Source organism: Notolabrus celidotus, chromosome 11 (assembly GCF_009762535.1).
Source record: "Notolabrus celidotus isolate fNotCel1 chromosome 11, fNotCel1.pri, whole genome shotgun sequence".
NCBI classification, from domain to species: domain Eukaryota; kingdom Metazoa; phylum Chordata; class Actinopteri; order Labriformes; family Labridae; genus Notolabrus; species Notolabrus celidotus.
Genome location: NC_048282.1, coordinates 5,215,128 through 5,229,198, shown reverse-complemented (window position 1 = coordinate 5,229,198; position 14,071 = coordinate 5,215,128). Strand labels below are relative to the sequence as shown.

General features: G+C 40.8%; 2 protein-coding genes across 3 annotated transcripts in view; both read right to left on the bottom strand.

The window, feature by feature from the left end:
- Positions 1-3,726, bottom strand: part of usp19 (ubiquitin specific peptidase 19) — a 39,584-nt gene extending 35,858 nt beyond the window's left edge. Inside the window, exons 1-2 of one of the 2 annotated variants that reach the window (XM_034695507.1) lie at positions 3,389-3,726; positions 601-985 (exon numbers count right to left, since the gene is read on the bottom strand). In XM_034695507.1, coding sequence (XP_034551398.1) covers positions 601-820 — 220 coding nt within the window. In that variant the 5' untranslated portion in view covers positions 821-985; positions 3,389-3,726. The remainder of the gene's footprint in view (positions 1-600; positions 986-3,388) is intronic. The other variant, XM_034695506.1, reaches the window with a different exon arrangement.
- LOC117822114 (rho GTPase-activating protein 12-like) overlaps positions 861-14,071 on the bottom strand; it is a 15,680-nt gene continuing 2,469 nt past the window's right edge. The window contains 17 exon segments of the mRNA XM_034696757.1: positions 861-985; positions 3,432-3,557; positions 4,548-4,640; positions 4,643-4,666; positions 5,100-5,126; positions 5,129-5,158; positions 5,161-5,231; positions 7,679-7,760; positions 7,911-8,009; positions 8,558-8,647; positions 8,650-8,676; positions 10,101-10,203; positions 10,610-10,708; positions 10,873-10,971; positions 13,133-13,255; positions 13,670-13,682; positions 13,684-13,749. Of these exon segments, the coding sequence (XP_034552648.1) occupies positions 861-985; positions 3,432-3,557; positions 4,548-4,640; positions 4,643-4,666; positions 5,100-5,126; positions 5,129-5,158; positions 5,161-5,231; positions 7,679-7,760; positions 7,911-8,009; positions 8,558-8,647; positions 8,650-8,676; positions 10,101-10,203; positions 10,610-10,708; positions 10,873-10,971; positions 13,133-13,255; positions 13,670-13,682; positions 13,684-13,749 (1,297 nt within the window).

The window sequence follows — 14,071 nt, the reverse complement described above, 5'->3', positions numbered from 1 at the left end:
AGTGTTTGTCATCCTGTACAGATTCTGACCACATGTTCATGTGCAACCAAATACACTGTTCTGATGACCGCACAGAAACACTGCAGCACAACAAAGGCAGAGAATACCTACATTTAAAGAAGATAGGTTTGCAAATATAAGATCAAGGGAAATAAGAAGGTTTGATGTGTTTAACCTCTAAATAAATATTCAATGCAAATGTATTACTTTGAAAATAAATAAAGTTTTCAAAGCTACAGGCATCAAGAATAAAATAATGGTCATCTTTCTAGCTTCTATAAACGGCAATTTGATGGAAATGCTCATGCCTGTGTGCCCTAGCATTTTTGCATAGTGATAAACATAAGATAATCTAACACGATATCTATTGTCTGTTACATACTATGAATGAAATGTGTTTTTCTGTTTACCTGGGGTGCTGGTTTGGACCGGTTGTTAAATGATGTGCCCTAGTACAGAGGTTATACTGCCCAGGTGTGTTTCCAAACTTTAATCTCAAAGACTTTGACTTAAATATGTCTATGGGTTCACCATATGAATGAGGCAACACTATTGAGCTCAAAGTTGGGATGCTTGCACAACACCTTTAGTCCTGCTTACCTTTCTTGACCTCAGCAATAACCCCGTCCACAGCTGCAGCGGCTGCCCTCTTGGCCTCCTGGCTCTCCTGATTGGCCCGGTCCTTCTGCTTCTTCTTACTCAAACTGGAGGACTGGTCAGAGCTGTTGTCCCTGCCGCCGCCGCCCCCTCTCTGTTGAGCCCCACCACCACCACCACCACCACGACGGCCCGCTGTCTCGCTACCACCGCTGCTGGCCATTTTCAGGCACTTGGCGCTGACAGGCTGCCCGTCGCCGGAATCACTGCCGCTGCTGGGGTCTGGATCTGAGGTGTGCCTCTTCCTGCCTGGCCCGGCTATCTTGGCGATGATACTGGTCTGAACTCTCCCAGAACTGAATCAGGAAGGATGGAAAGGGATGGGGACCTGAGGAGGAGAGCAGAGAGAGGTTGGTAAATCAAGATGAGGAACCAATCATAGTCTTCATCAGTGGTGTAAAGGAACGAAGTAAAAGTACTTAAGTAGGTTTTGGGAGTATCTATACTTTACTTGAGTTTCTATATTTTTTGCTACATTTATATTGTCACAGTTGTTACACGCTACAAAATAAAATGTGAATATAACTGTCTCATGATGTATGGATTATCGGGACTGTGCGTGTTCTCGTGCGGATAACTGGCGCTCTCAAATCAAGCTGAGGCTCATCTCAGTGAGACCACACACAGCCTGTGAATATACGTCAGTCTCAACAGCATGATGGAAGCGGCCTCGCCCACTGGCGATAGTGAAGATACCGCCACACCACCACCTGCTAGTTGTGCTTCAGGAGAAGACGGACACCCGTGGCCATATCTAAAAAACCTTTTCTTTTAAGTTGGGATGAAAGATTCATTCTAGAGGATGAAGAGCCTCCTGTGTTTGCCCAAAAACACCGAAATAATGGCGTTCCAAAACTCACCGTCAAACCTAAAAAAACACATTGCAGTAAGTGAATGAACTAAGTGCAGTAATAAGAATAGATGCCATATTGTCAATACTGAAATCATTCCCTTCTGTCTGCAAGCTGTCTGTGAAGCTGAACACACCTCGACCTGCCTCTGCAGCCTGTGAACAAATATTTAGCATTGCAGGACTTTTCTTCAGTCCACGAAGAGCACGACTAAACTCTCACAAGTTTGAAAACCAACTTCTGCTGAAGATGAACCGCACATTTGTGGACTTTATTTAAGGAAGGAAGGGAGGGAGCAGGGGGAGAAAAGGAGGGAGCAAGAGGAGAAGGGAGTTGAGGGAGAATTAGACTTAATAAAGCTTTTGAGAGAACTTTGATACTTAAGTACATTTAATTTGAGTTACTTTAAGATTTTTACTCAGGTGTATTTTTAATGGGTGACTTTCACTTTTAACCTGAGTAGATTTCAAATAAGATATCTTTACTTTTACTCAAGTACGGCTTTCAAGTACTTTATACACCACTAGTCTTCATGCTGTTTGGCATCACAATGTGCTGTGAGCAAAGTCAACATACTGTCAAGTGTAACAACTCATGTAATCATGACAGTCTGCCTGTTTGTATAATGTAAACATCCTCACACAACCTCAGGGGGAGAGAGGATGGTTCTAAGCTCTGAACTAAACACGAGGAGGTTTCATACACAGCCGAAAACACGTGGACTTCAAGATATTCCTCACAAAGGATGCTTATGATTGTACACAGCGTTAGCTCGACTCTGGGTGATGGCTCGCCAACAGACAGCAGCTAGCTCGGACAGTCAAACGACAAAGGACAACAGCTTCATCAGACATTTGATTCTGTGTTTAGTTCAGCACAGTTACTAAAAACACGGCTGGGGTGGATAAAGACTAAAGCTAGCACGCTTAGCTGTATGTCCGCAGAGCTGTTAGCTTGCTATGTTAGCTAGCTGACTGCAGAGGTGCGTTTGTTTATGTCACAGGTGTTAGGCGGTGTCAGGTGATGCGGACACATTTACCTAATTCTATCATTCACTGTGTTCACAATGTTGAGTTGTCATGAGTTTTAGTTTTATAAAAATATTAGTAGCCATATGAACACGTTAGCATGATGTGGCTAATGACATTAGCTTCTTGAAGACGAGGTGCGTTTGATTTACAGACCGTCCCTGCGCTGGAACACACTGTGTGGAGAGAGTGTATATATCTTACAAGTTACAGAAGAATCTTGATATTATTGAGCTGTAATGATATTCAATGTTAGTCTGACAATGGAGGGCGGAATGACATGATGGAGAATAGTTCAGTTTAATGTAGACGTGCCACCCTCGTGTAGCAACTCTTTCTATCTTTCTTTCTTTCTATCTTTCTTTCTCTATCTTTCTTCACTGTGTTCACAATATTGTTTCTCCTTTCTGTTTAACTTATGATAAACATAGATAACAGTCTGAGGACGTGTCTCTTATTCAACTGATACACATTAGTAATGGAGGGAATCTGCTACACTAGGGCGGCACGTCTACATTAAACTGAACTATTCACCATCATGTCATTACGCCTTCCATTTTCATACTAACACTGAATATCATTACAACTCCATAATATGAAGGGGCTTCTGTAAGTTATTAGATATAAACACACTGTCTCCACAGTGTGTTCCAGCGCAGGGACAGTCTATAAATCAAACGCACCTCGTCTTCGAGCTAATGTCATTAGCCACAGTATGCTAACATTAGCTGAAACGGTTGATATGGATACTAATATTTTCATAAAACAAAAAAACATGACAACTCCAGAAACACAATCCCTAGCAGTAAGGGAAGCGTCAATACTATATTAATATCAAAATATGAGACTTACGGAGCTTCAATCTGGAGAGAATTGAGTTCCGCTCGTAGCACACAATGGATCCTCTTCTCCCGGCTGTAAGCTCCTTCACGGCCGCGGGCCCACACTCCAAACCACCCGCTGTCCACGGTGTTTCTGGAAAATTCCTTCTTATCCGGGACCCATTTCTGATGACGTTCATCTACATATATCAAATGTTTAAAGAAAAGACACGATTTGACAACCTACTCAGTCTGTTCGTGTCATTTGGCCTCTGCGGCGTGAGTCCTACTTTGTTTGGGACAAATACACACCGCTGCTGCCCGGCCGAACCGAAGAACAGTGCGCAGAACACACTTCCTGGATAATATGATCACGTGATCCGTAGACTTATAGCTCCGCCCATATATAAATCTTCCTTTCTTTCTTTCTTTCTTCCTTTCTTCCTTTCTTTCTTTCTAATAATATATTTTTTTAAAAACTCTAGTTTGAATGAACTTCATCTTTGCAAGCGCCAAGTTAGCAATCTGAAAAAAGCAGAACATTTGAAATGAAATACAATAAAATACATTGGAAATAAAACCTTGAAAATGGAAAATGTAATGAGTTTTCTGCCTTTCTTTTTGCCAGATGACTCCTAAGTTTAGGGTTCATGAACACTGAATTATCAAAAGCATCAGTAGCAGTAGGTTAATTCATAACAGCAAAGGAAATACAGACACATGCTCATATAGGTAGGGTCATTTTCTGCAGACCAACTAAATGAAGCCAGATTAAACCACTTGGAGGGACAGGGGAGTCGCAAGTCTTTGGAATCTATATTTTGGGGGTCACGGGCTGAAAAGTTTGAGAACCCCTGATTTATTTCTGTTTAATTTACGTGTATTTTTTTTAACCTCACGTTGTATCAGTTTTGCATTGTTAAAATTCCTCCTCCCTGTCTGTCAAAAGGTTTACTTTTGATTTGAACCATGCGTTGTTTGTCAAAGAGCATCACTGCAAGCTGGAGCTTTTGCCTACATTTTGACTAATTCCTGACATATTGCATACAGAAAACATCTAGAAATGAAAAAAAATACCAGACATGAGATGAATCAGTGCAGCCCTTCTCTGTTTGTATCCTGCCCTATCTTCCTGTGTTAGTAATGATTTCATTGTATTTTGCAGCTCTGATGTGTGATTTGAGAAACACAGTGTCGTTCGTACTTCCTCAGGTGTTTGAAGAGAGCCTGCATGGTGTCCTGGTTGGGCTTGGGGAGCTGTCTGACCAGCTCTTTGATGGATGGACTCGATGCTTGTATTCTGGAAGCTCTGCAGACAAAAACACAAGACGTAAAGCAGGAGAACAATCTGTGTTTCAAAGTGTAGCTCGATGCCAGTGATTTATAGGATTGGAAACATTTGGTGTTTGTTTTTCCCAGGGTGCTTAATCACTTGTTCAGTGGGCTTAAGATCTGTGGTTCATGCATGATTTCACAAGGTTTTCGACTACAGTTATTGACTTCAAATCACCATCTGGACAATAAAATCAAAGATGCAGGCTGCTCCATCAGGGCCTTTAACTCTGAAACCCACAGTGAGGAGAATCTTTACAAAAAGATGGATAGAGTTTTGCAGGCTCTCACTTCTTTTGAAATTAAGAGGGTAATCACATGTTAGTAACACAGACGGTGGATTTGCATCAGACTGAGTTAATACAAGAACAAACACGGATATCTGTTCTACTGCTGTGTGAGACACGTACTGATGGAGCTGACAAAGTCATGGAAGAGGCATAGGTGAAGAGAGGCTCCGGCAGCTCCTGAAGTACATCTTTAGAGCTCCGGTGGTCACGTGGATGTCCTCCCACTTTGAGTCTGCCAGGTTCACTTTTCATCTAGACACACAAACAAAGCGTCAGTCAGAGAGATGTTCAGACACACTCAGAACAGATTACATAACACAGAAACTATAGCTACGTTTTCACTTCTCCATCTGAGACAGGCTGACAAAGACAGAGCCTTGGGGAGTTCTGGGAGGACCACTGGGTGTATCCAGTTTGTGATGAAGCACATCATGCCACTTTTGTTCTGTGTGCCGCTTTATTAACAGCCTGGTTAGTGATTTGAACCAAAATGGTCTGAATTTTATAATGCAGATTCCACCACTGCAGGGACTTTCCCCAGGGGCTTTCTTGTTTGGAGGAACTCTTAAGGACAACGGTTTAAGTTAAACTCTTGGACTTTATTTCAACCCTCCACAGCGTCCAGCTCTGGAGGTACAGGAACTCTAGGAGGGGGCTTACAGATGAAAACACCTTTGATAGGCTGCAGTTATGCACATATAGTGATACCTGTTTTACACAACATTATTTTATTGTATATCATTGCAATAATATCCTACAGAAGCTAATTGCATTCACATGAGAAAAATTTATAATTTAGATCCTTTAAAGTAGCCCCCTTTTCCTTCATGACAGCTTTGCACACTCTTGGTATTCTCTCAGTCTGCTTCATGAAGTGGTCTCCTGGAATGGTTTCTAATGAACATGAGCCTTGTCAAGAGTTCATTTGTAGAATGACTTGCCTTCTTAATGGTTTGAGACCATCAGTTGTGTTGTTCAGAGGTAGGGTTAGTACACAATGGATAGCCCTATTTGACTACTGTTGTAATCCAGATTATGGTAAAACCAGATTATGTCATAGGTTTGATGTCTTCAGCATTAATCTACAATGTTAAAAATAATTAAAATAAATAAAAACTATTGAATGAGAAGGTGTGTCCAAACTTTTGACTGGTAGTGTATATCCATGAAGCAGGCTGTATTTGCTCAGCTGATTCTGGAGAGATGCTGCAAAGTGCAGCAAATCAGAACGAGTCTCACGACTAAACACCTGCAAAGTCCTCAGGTGACTGGGCATAGCTGAGAATATCATCTATGTTACTTAAGGACACGAGTATCCCCCAACGTCTAAAACCCAAAGTAGATAAAACTGTATTAAACTGAAAAACCGGGGCATGTGTATGCTACTTCCTTGTGCTGCCTTAAAGGTGACATATCATGCAAAATGGACTTTTTAATGGTTCTCTACCTGAAATATGTGTCCCTGGCATGTCTACAAACCCCCGAGAATGAAAAAAATCCATTCTGCCCCTGTTCTGATTTCTCCACCTTTCTGTAAATGTGTGTGAAACGAGCCGTTTCAGACTTCGTGTTTTTGTTACGTAACAACAATATCGGTCTGTCACGGAGTCAGAGCTCGGAGCTTGTTCAGCCCATAGACTGTATAAAATAATACTGAATCCCTCCTCGTTTTTCATTACCTGCACAAATGTGTGCTAACAAGGAGCTTAGGAGGGAGGCATGCTAGTTGTAGGCTGTCTTAATAAACACAAAGGTCAGTTTTACTCCCCACGTCTGCAGATTTGAAGATCTAGTGGATGATTTTTATTGTCATGGATAAGTGCTAGCGCTAATTAGCATAGCCACATAGCTACATGTTCATAGCAGTAGCTGTGTACCAAGACACACATCGACATACTGACAAATAAAACAACAAGAAACACTAAATCTGTGACCAATCCTTCAAAAAAGGTCCTGCTGCCTTTCTGGTAGAGGTCGGTTTTACTCCCCACGTCTGCAGATTTGAAGATCTAGTGGATGATTTTTACTTGTCATGGATAAGTGCTAGCGCTAGTTAGCATAGCCACATAGCTACATGTTCGTAGCTGTGTACCAAGACACACATAGACATACTGATAAATAAAACAACAAGAAACACTAAATCTATGACCAATCCTCAGAAAGGTCCTGCTACAGGCGCCTCTCCGTCAGGATCAGATTCTGGATCAGATTCAGAGGGTTGAAGTAACGTGATCTCTGAGCAGCCGTGTATATTCAGCCAACATGTAAACATTAGATCAACGTGCTGGACAGCCGAGGCACATCCACTTCCTGGGGGGCGTGGTCAGAGAGAAAACAGAGTGTTCTGAGGAGGACTGAAGAAGAGGGTTTTTCAGGCAGACCAAAATCTGATTTCAAAGTGTTTTTTGAGCATAAACTTTAAAGACATGTTTTGGGGACCTCTTAGACCAATATATATTGATGAAAAAAGCGTGATATGTCACCTTTAAAGGGGCTGTTGGGATTTTACTTTAGCGGTATGTCCTTAATTCAGGAAACAGCTGAAAAATTGTCCTCATCTTTGAGAATCAGACCTCAACAGACTTTCATCATAGTTGTAGTTTTCCTGGGACTTAAAGTTCTTGGTGCATTGGGTGGACACGTCTCATATTAATGGCTTGAACATGCTAAATGCTAGGCTAGCTCCAGAAAGTCGTCACTTACCATGATTAACAGCGAAGCGTAGTTTCTGTATGACAGCGAGGTTTCCACTGACTCTGTACAGCCCGTCGACACACAGACCTGCAGAGAAAACATCCATATCAGGTCAGTGAGATCTTTAAATGACCCTGACACGACTCGTGTTATCATGAGGCTGTAAACCAACACCCACTTTTACGAGAGGCAGATCAGAAACTCATGTTCTAACTACAGTTTCACACATGAACCCACCGTTGTTCTCCACGTGGTCGATGGACATCCGGACAAAGCTGGGCACCGTGTCGCTCTCTCTGTGACACAAGCTGGAGAGGCTGCAGCCGAACACCTGATCTGAACACAAAGATAGAAGAGAAACAAAGTCAGGAAACAAAGTCATGAAACGGAGTCACGAAGCGGTCCAAAGTCCATGTTTTTCTCTTCAGTGTGTTTTATCTACGCTCAGATCTTAACAACGTCCTGCAAACCTCCCCGTGTTTTATTAGTTTCTATTAGAGATAAAAGCAAGGAGCATTTACTTCTTAACTAAGACTGAATAATACTTCTTCCCTGGTTAATTACAACAAAGCTACAAACCTAATGGCTCATTTGAGGGCAAAAGATGCACATATATCGTTGAGATAAGGAGAAAAATTATGGAACCACTATGATTCCTCTCTTATAAAGCTTTCAGTGGTCAAAAAAGGAAATAATAGTACAAACTGATGCCACAAATTAAGAGGGTTATCCTTCAGAGGAATCATATTTAGTTTTTAAAAAGAAGTGATCAAACTGTGAGCTTTGCAGCCTCTGACATCTTCTAAACCTCCCTTGAATCCGAAGAAACAAAAGATGTAGACATATCTGTGTTTTTAAGGTATCCGCTGTTGCTGCCCACTCACCTTTGATGTACCCCTTGTCTCTGACGGCCTGCAGGGTCGGGCGGCGGGTCAGGAACTTCTTCAGCTTGTGCCTGGTCTTCTTGTTGTCGAGCCGTCCATGCTGGTGGAGGTCTTCATGGCTGCAGAGGACAGGTGAGAAAGGACAGTGTTGTCCACCACTCGTCTCAACACACTGATCGCCATGACGGCGCTCGGGAATGAAACTGACGTGAGGTTGTTTTGAAGATTTAGAGGAAAGGACTCGGAGGCTGAGCCAAGCAGACACTTTGTACTTTCACTTTCAGGCTCAGATAAAACTCTGATAATCTTGAGAGAAGTTCTGCTGTAAGATTTCCTCATTTCAAATCGATCAAACTCAAAACTTTGTCTTTTAATGACTATTTTCTTTCCCCCTGAACTACGTGCGTTTCGACCGGTGGACCCAGGGTCTAAATTTAGTTAAGGGGTAGTTAATCTCCCCCTAAAAAGCCCTTGCTAGATGGGTAGTACTTTTCAAAGGTCCCAAGACTTTCGGGGGGCAGGGCCTGCAATGCTGAACGTGTCTGATTGGTAGATTAACCTCAGTGTTTTTATTCCGCCCGCCGTCCACAATAACATCACACACATCTGTGATTCACTTGATTTCTCTTTCTTTCATTAGTTTTTATTTGTTCTATCTTTTTGTATGTGTGTGTACTTTTCAAAAGAAGAAGCTGTGATTCTCTTGATTTAGCAGCTTGTAACAGTAGTCTTCTCTCAGTCTACAGTGAATGTGTCTCTCCGGTGTTCCAGTTTTAAAAGTGACCCTGTAAACTGGAGACCTTCAGCTAACGTGTCAGTGTTTGTGGAGTTTACACAGCTGTTGAAACACAGAGGGAGTTCCTGGGAATGCAAAATAGTTTAGTTTTTATTAAGATTTCAAAATATTCTCATCAGATATTTAATGATCGTCTAAGGACGTTTATGAGGGATGCATCCGGCTGAGAGTCTCCAGTTAACAGGGTAGCAGTTTAAACCAAAACACCGGCTGATCTCTGCCACGGCTTTTTGAGTTCAAAAGGATTTTAAAGCCGTGTTGAAACGTCTTTGCTCCTCGCGCTTATCTCCTCTCACGTGTTGATTCAGTGAATCCATCTGTGATGAAATATAGCACCATCTAAAACAGCGCCAGCTGAGTCTCTTCATGCTAACAGGCTAACTGTTGTGTTGCTCATAATGATACCTGCCTGTCCGTCTGCTTCTATGGTGTCATCTGTGATGAATGACATTCCTTTTTTTTTATTGCCCTATACTGGTCTGGTGGTGTAGTGCATTTACTTTTATTTCCTCCATACGTCACTGGCCTGTTTTACACAATCTACCCGGAACTTCAGCCCGTGGTCGAAACGCAGACAACAATGGTGGCACAGGAACCTTTTAGTCCAGGGTAAAGTAGTTCTGGGGGCTAAAAGACCCTGGACCTCTTGGTCCAAATGCACCTTAAGAAGCATCTTTTAATCACTGCAAACATGTTCATGCATTTATGTACAGACGTACATGTGTCCTCTTTAAACACATCGCATACCTCTACCTTTCTTTGAGTCTCTGTGCTCCTTCTCCTTGTCATGTTTCTCCAGACCAGGTGACTCCGGCATGTCCTCCTCTATGGCCTCATCAGACTCCCAGGCCTGAGACACACAAACACACACACACACACACACAGATTTAAGTTATTGGCTGTAAAAACGTTTATCTAGTGCGCTTGTTGACTCCTGAAGGAAGCTACAAACTTAATCGGTGGTTTGCAACAAAGTCAAAGTGATTCAAGGAAATCAAACTTGAGAATGATCACAGTAAACACTAGTCATCTAATGACATTTTTTGATAATAGAAGCAACATTTTATAACCATTTGAGCAATTTTCTCTACAAAAATCAGCTCCTATCATTCATGTTGCATCGAGGTGTGATATATGGTTTATAAGAATGTATGAAAGTGAAAACTTGAGACAGAGATCAGAAATTTGGGGTACTTTTGTTATTACTATTGCTCAGGTTTCTATGCTCTGATTGTAGTAAAGGTTTTGGTTCTCACATGAGTGCTGATGGTGTCCTGCAGTGCTCTGAACCAATCGTTGACCACGCCGTCGTTTTCGGACTGGATCAGCAGCTCCGTGCCCTGCCGAGTCTTCACCTGCAGCAGAGAGACACACACAAACATCATCATGTGCACTCTGATTGGTCTGTTAGTTCAACAAATATAAAACTTTAGAAATTATTATCTGTTATTTTCACATGAAGACAGGAGCATCTTTAATGTGTGTGAGTCAGAACCACAACAGAAGAAAGCTCTCTCACCTCTATAACATTCTTGCTGGACTTATCCTTCGAAGCCCACTCCACAGAGCCGCCCCTCAGATCCACAGTGAACTCAGGTTTGGACTGACTCCCTCCAAACTGAAGAGAGAGGGGAAATAAATCACAGCAGACAAAAATAAAACACCATTAGCCTTTATGGGGTAGTTTTTTCAGCTTTAAAACATGCAACAGTTTGTGTAGAGGTGGAAACACATTTCTCATCAACTGATCTGAAAACTTTGGAACTCAAGGATGAAGTTGGAGCTTCACATTTGAACTTTAGAAACTGATTTGAACTGTTAAAAATAACAAATCTTTATGATATGTTTTAGTTGCTGCAAGTAGACTTTTTGTTGTCGAGCATATCTATGTCGGACTGTAATACTTGTTAGACTCGAACAAGCAAAAAACCTGCCAGGGACTACGCATTGAAATTTGCCTTATGACTAACTTTGGCATATTTACATGGATGCTATGCTGAAATGTTCATTAATATGCACTGTCCCTTTCAGGGCGCCGGTGGCCTAGTGGTCTAAGTGCGCCCCATGTACATAGGCGAAAATCCTCGTTGCAGAGGTCACAGGTTCCACTCCTGGCCGCAACCATTTGCTGCATGTCTTCCCCCACTGTCTACTCCCCCTGTTTCCTGTCTCTCTTCAGCTCTTCTATCAAATAAAGGTGAAAAAGCAACCAAATTTAACTTAAAATATATATTATACATGCACTGTCCCTTTAAATAAATATATAAATAGATAAATAAATACATATTTACTGTCCTTTAAATAAATATATATAGCACTGTCCCTTTAAATAAATAAATGAATAAAATTAATATGCACTGTCCTTTTAGATAAATAATATATTTGCACTGTCCCTTTAAATAAATATACACTGTCCCTTTAAATAGATAAAAACATAAATTAATAAATATATATGCACTGTCCCTTTAAATGAATATGCACTATCCCTTTAAATGAATATACACACTGTCCCTTTAAATAAATAAATATACACTGTCCCTTTAAATAGATAAAACATAAATTAATACATATATATGCACTGTGTTTAAATAAATTAATAAATAATTACACTGTCGCTTTAAAAATAATTACACTGTCGCTTTAAATAAATAAATAAATATGCACTGTCCATATACATTACAAAACAAATAAATACATATACACTGTCCCTTTAAATAATAAATATACACTGTCCCTTTAAATAGATAAAAACATAAATTAATACATATATATGCACTGTGCTTTTAAATAAATTAATAAATAATTACTCTGTCGCTTTAAATAAATAATTACACTGTCGCTTTAAATAAATAAAAAATATGCACTGTCCATATACATTACAAAACAAATAAATACATATACATTGTCCCTTTAAATAAATAAATAAATATGCAATGTCCCTTTAAATAAATAAAAAAACAACTTAATAAATAAATTATACTGTCCCTTTAAATTACACTGTCCCTTTAAATAAATAAATATGCACTGTAATAAAATCCATAAATAAATCTATAAACAAATACACTGTCCCTTTAAATAAATACATACACTGTTGCTTTAAATAATAAATCTCTATGCACTGTCCCTTTAAATAAATAAAAACATAAATTAATAAATTAATAAAATGTATGAATGAAAATTAACCCGAAAAAGCTAACATTTAATTCTGAGTAAATGCAGGTGCATACACTAAGCATTGTTAAATCTCCTCTCTTAATGGGTTATTTTAATTTCTCAAGTTTTAGTAGCGTGTCACACTGACAGAGCTACACATCATCATCTCTTTTACCTGGAGAGCTCATAACAGTGAAGAAGACTCTCCAGAGGTAAAGGTTAACGTGTGTTAAGGTATTATCTATCAGCCAGCATCAATAAGACTAACGTCTGACTGTAACCCTGCTGGTCTGGCATGTTTGATCTCATGAACGCCGACTTTAAAACTTCAGTGTCCAAGAGAAGAACTTTCTGATGAAACCTGCTGTTATATGAACTCCATGCAGCTTTTCAAACATTTAAAATGACGTGATCCTCTCCAATGTGGAATAAATACACCAATTAAAAGAAAAGTCAAACCGCTAAGTGATCCATTTATCAAATAATGACAGTAATTTAACCCCCAGCCCTCTCCCCATGCAGTGACAAATAAACACAGAGGGGGTCGGGTCAAAGCGTGGCAGACAGGAGGTGGGTGGCATGCAGAGGAGGACGGGGTGGGCAGAGAGGAAAGACGAAGCACATACAGAGGAGGCTCTGTCGAGCTCCGAGCAGTCAAAGAAGACAGCGGGACGTTTCTTAGCAGCCGGCTTCCAGCTACTCAACAGTGACAGGAGAAATTCAGGGAGGGAGCCACTGTGGTAGTGTGACTACATGGAAAGATGGAGAGGATGAAAACAAGGACGAGGGGGAGAGGGAAGTGAGGCCAAAAGGAAGGAAATGGAGGCATGGAAAAGAGGAAGGAAGAGGAGACATCTAGAAGAAAGTTCAACCCGACTACTCCGCAGTGAAACGATGGAAACACTGGGCCTCATTCACCTTCAGCTCCCTTAACGACAGTCTGATTCTCTTTTGAATTGAGAAGTTTCTTGAAAAGAGGAGCAAAGAGAAGCCGAATACTCCAAAGTTAAAGATAAAATGATTGCACAGACTCGCGCAGTAATGATGAATAAGGCCCACTGCTTTCTAACATGAAAAGTATGTCAGCGTTCAGAGAGGAAAGACTCGTCTGTCCTTATCAATTAACTTTTCTCTGTTTCTTTCCACTGAAAAGAGAGACTAACCCAGCTGGTTTCCTCCTTGGCCTTTGGCAAACAGCAACGTGGATCCTTGGAGCACCGTCCAGGAAGACGTCCAGTTTTTCCTGCAACAGTTTAAAATATCATTCAAGACATGATAATTAATCTGAAACTGCCTTGTATGATGACTACAGCAGATTGACTCATGTGCTGCTGAAAGGGTACGACTGTGTCTCCAGCAACTCTGGCGGTGTAGCCTATCAATTTGGATTCCTTCAACCCAATCAGATTCTCCCAATTTGCTAGATTTTCCTACTTAAATGTTTCTCTTAGAAAGAAGGTTTGCATGTCCTCCCTGTGCATATGCTGTTTCCCCCATAGACTGTATAAATAATGGACGTAGTATCCGTGACTTCACCTATCTGTTCCTGAAGCCCGTTTGAAGCG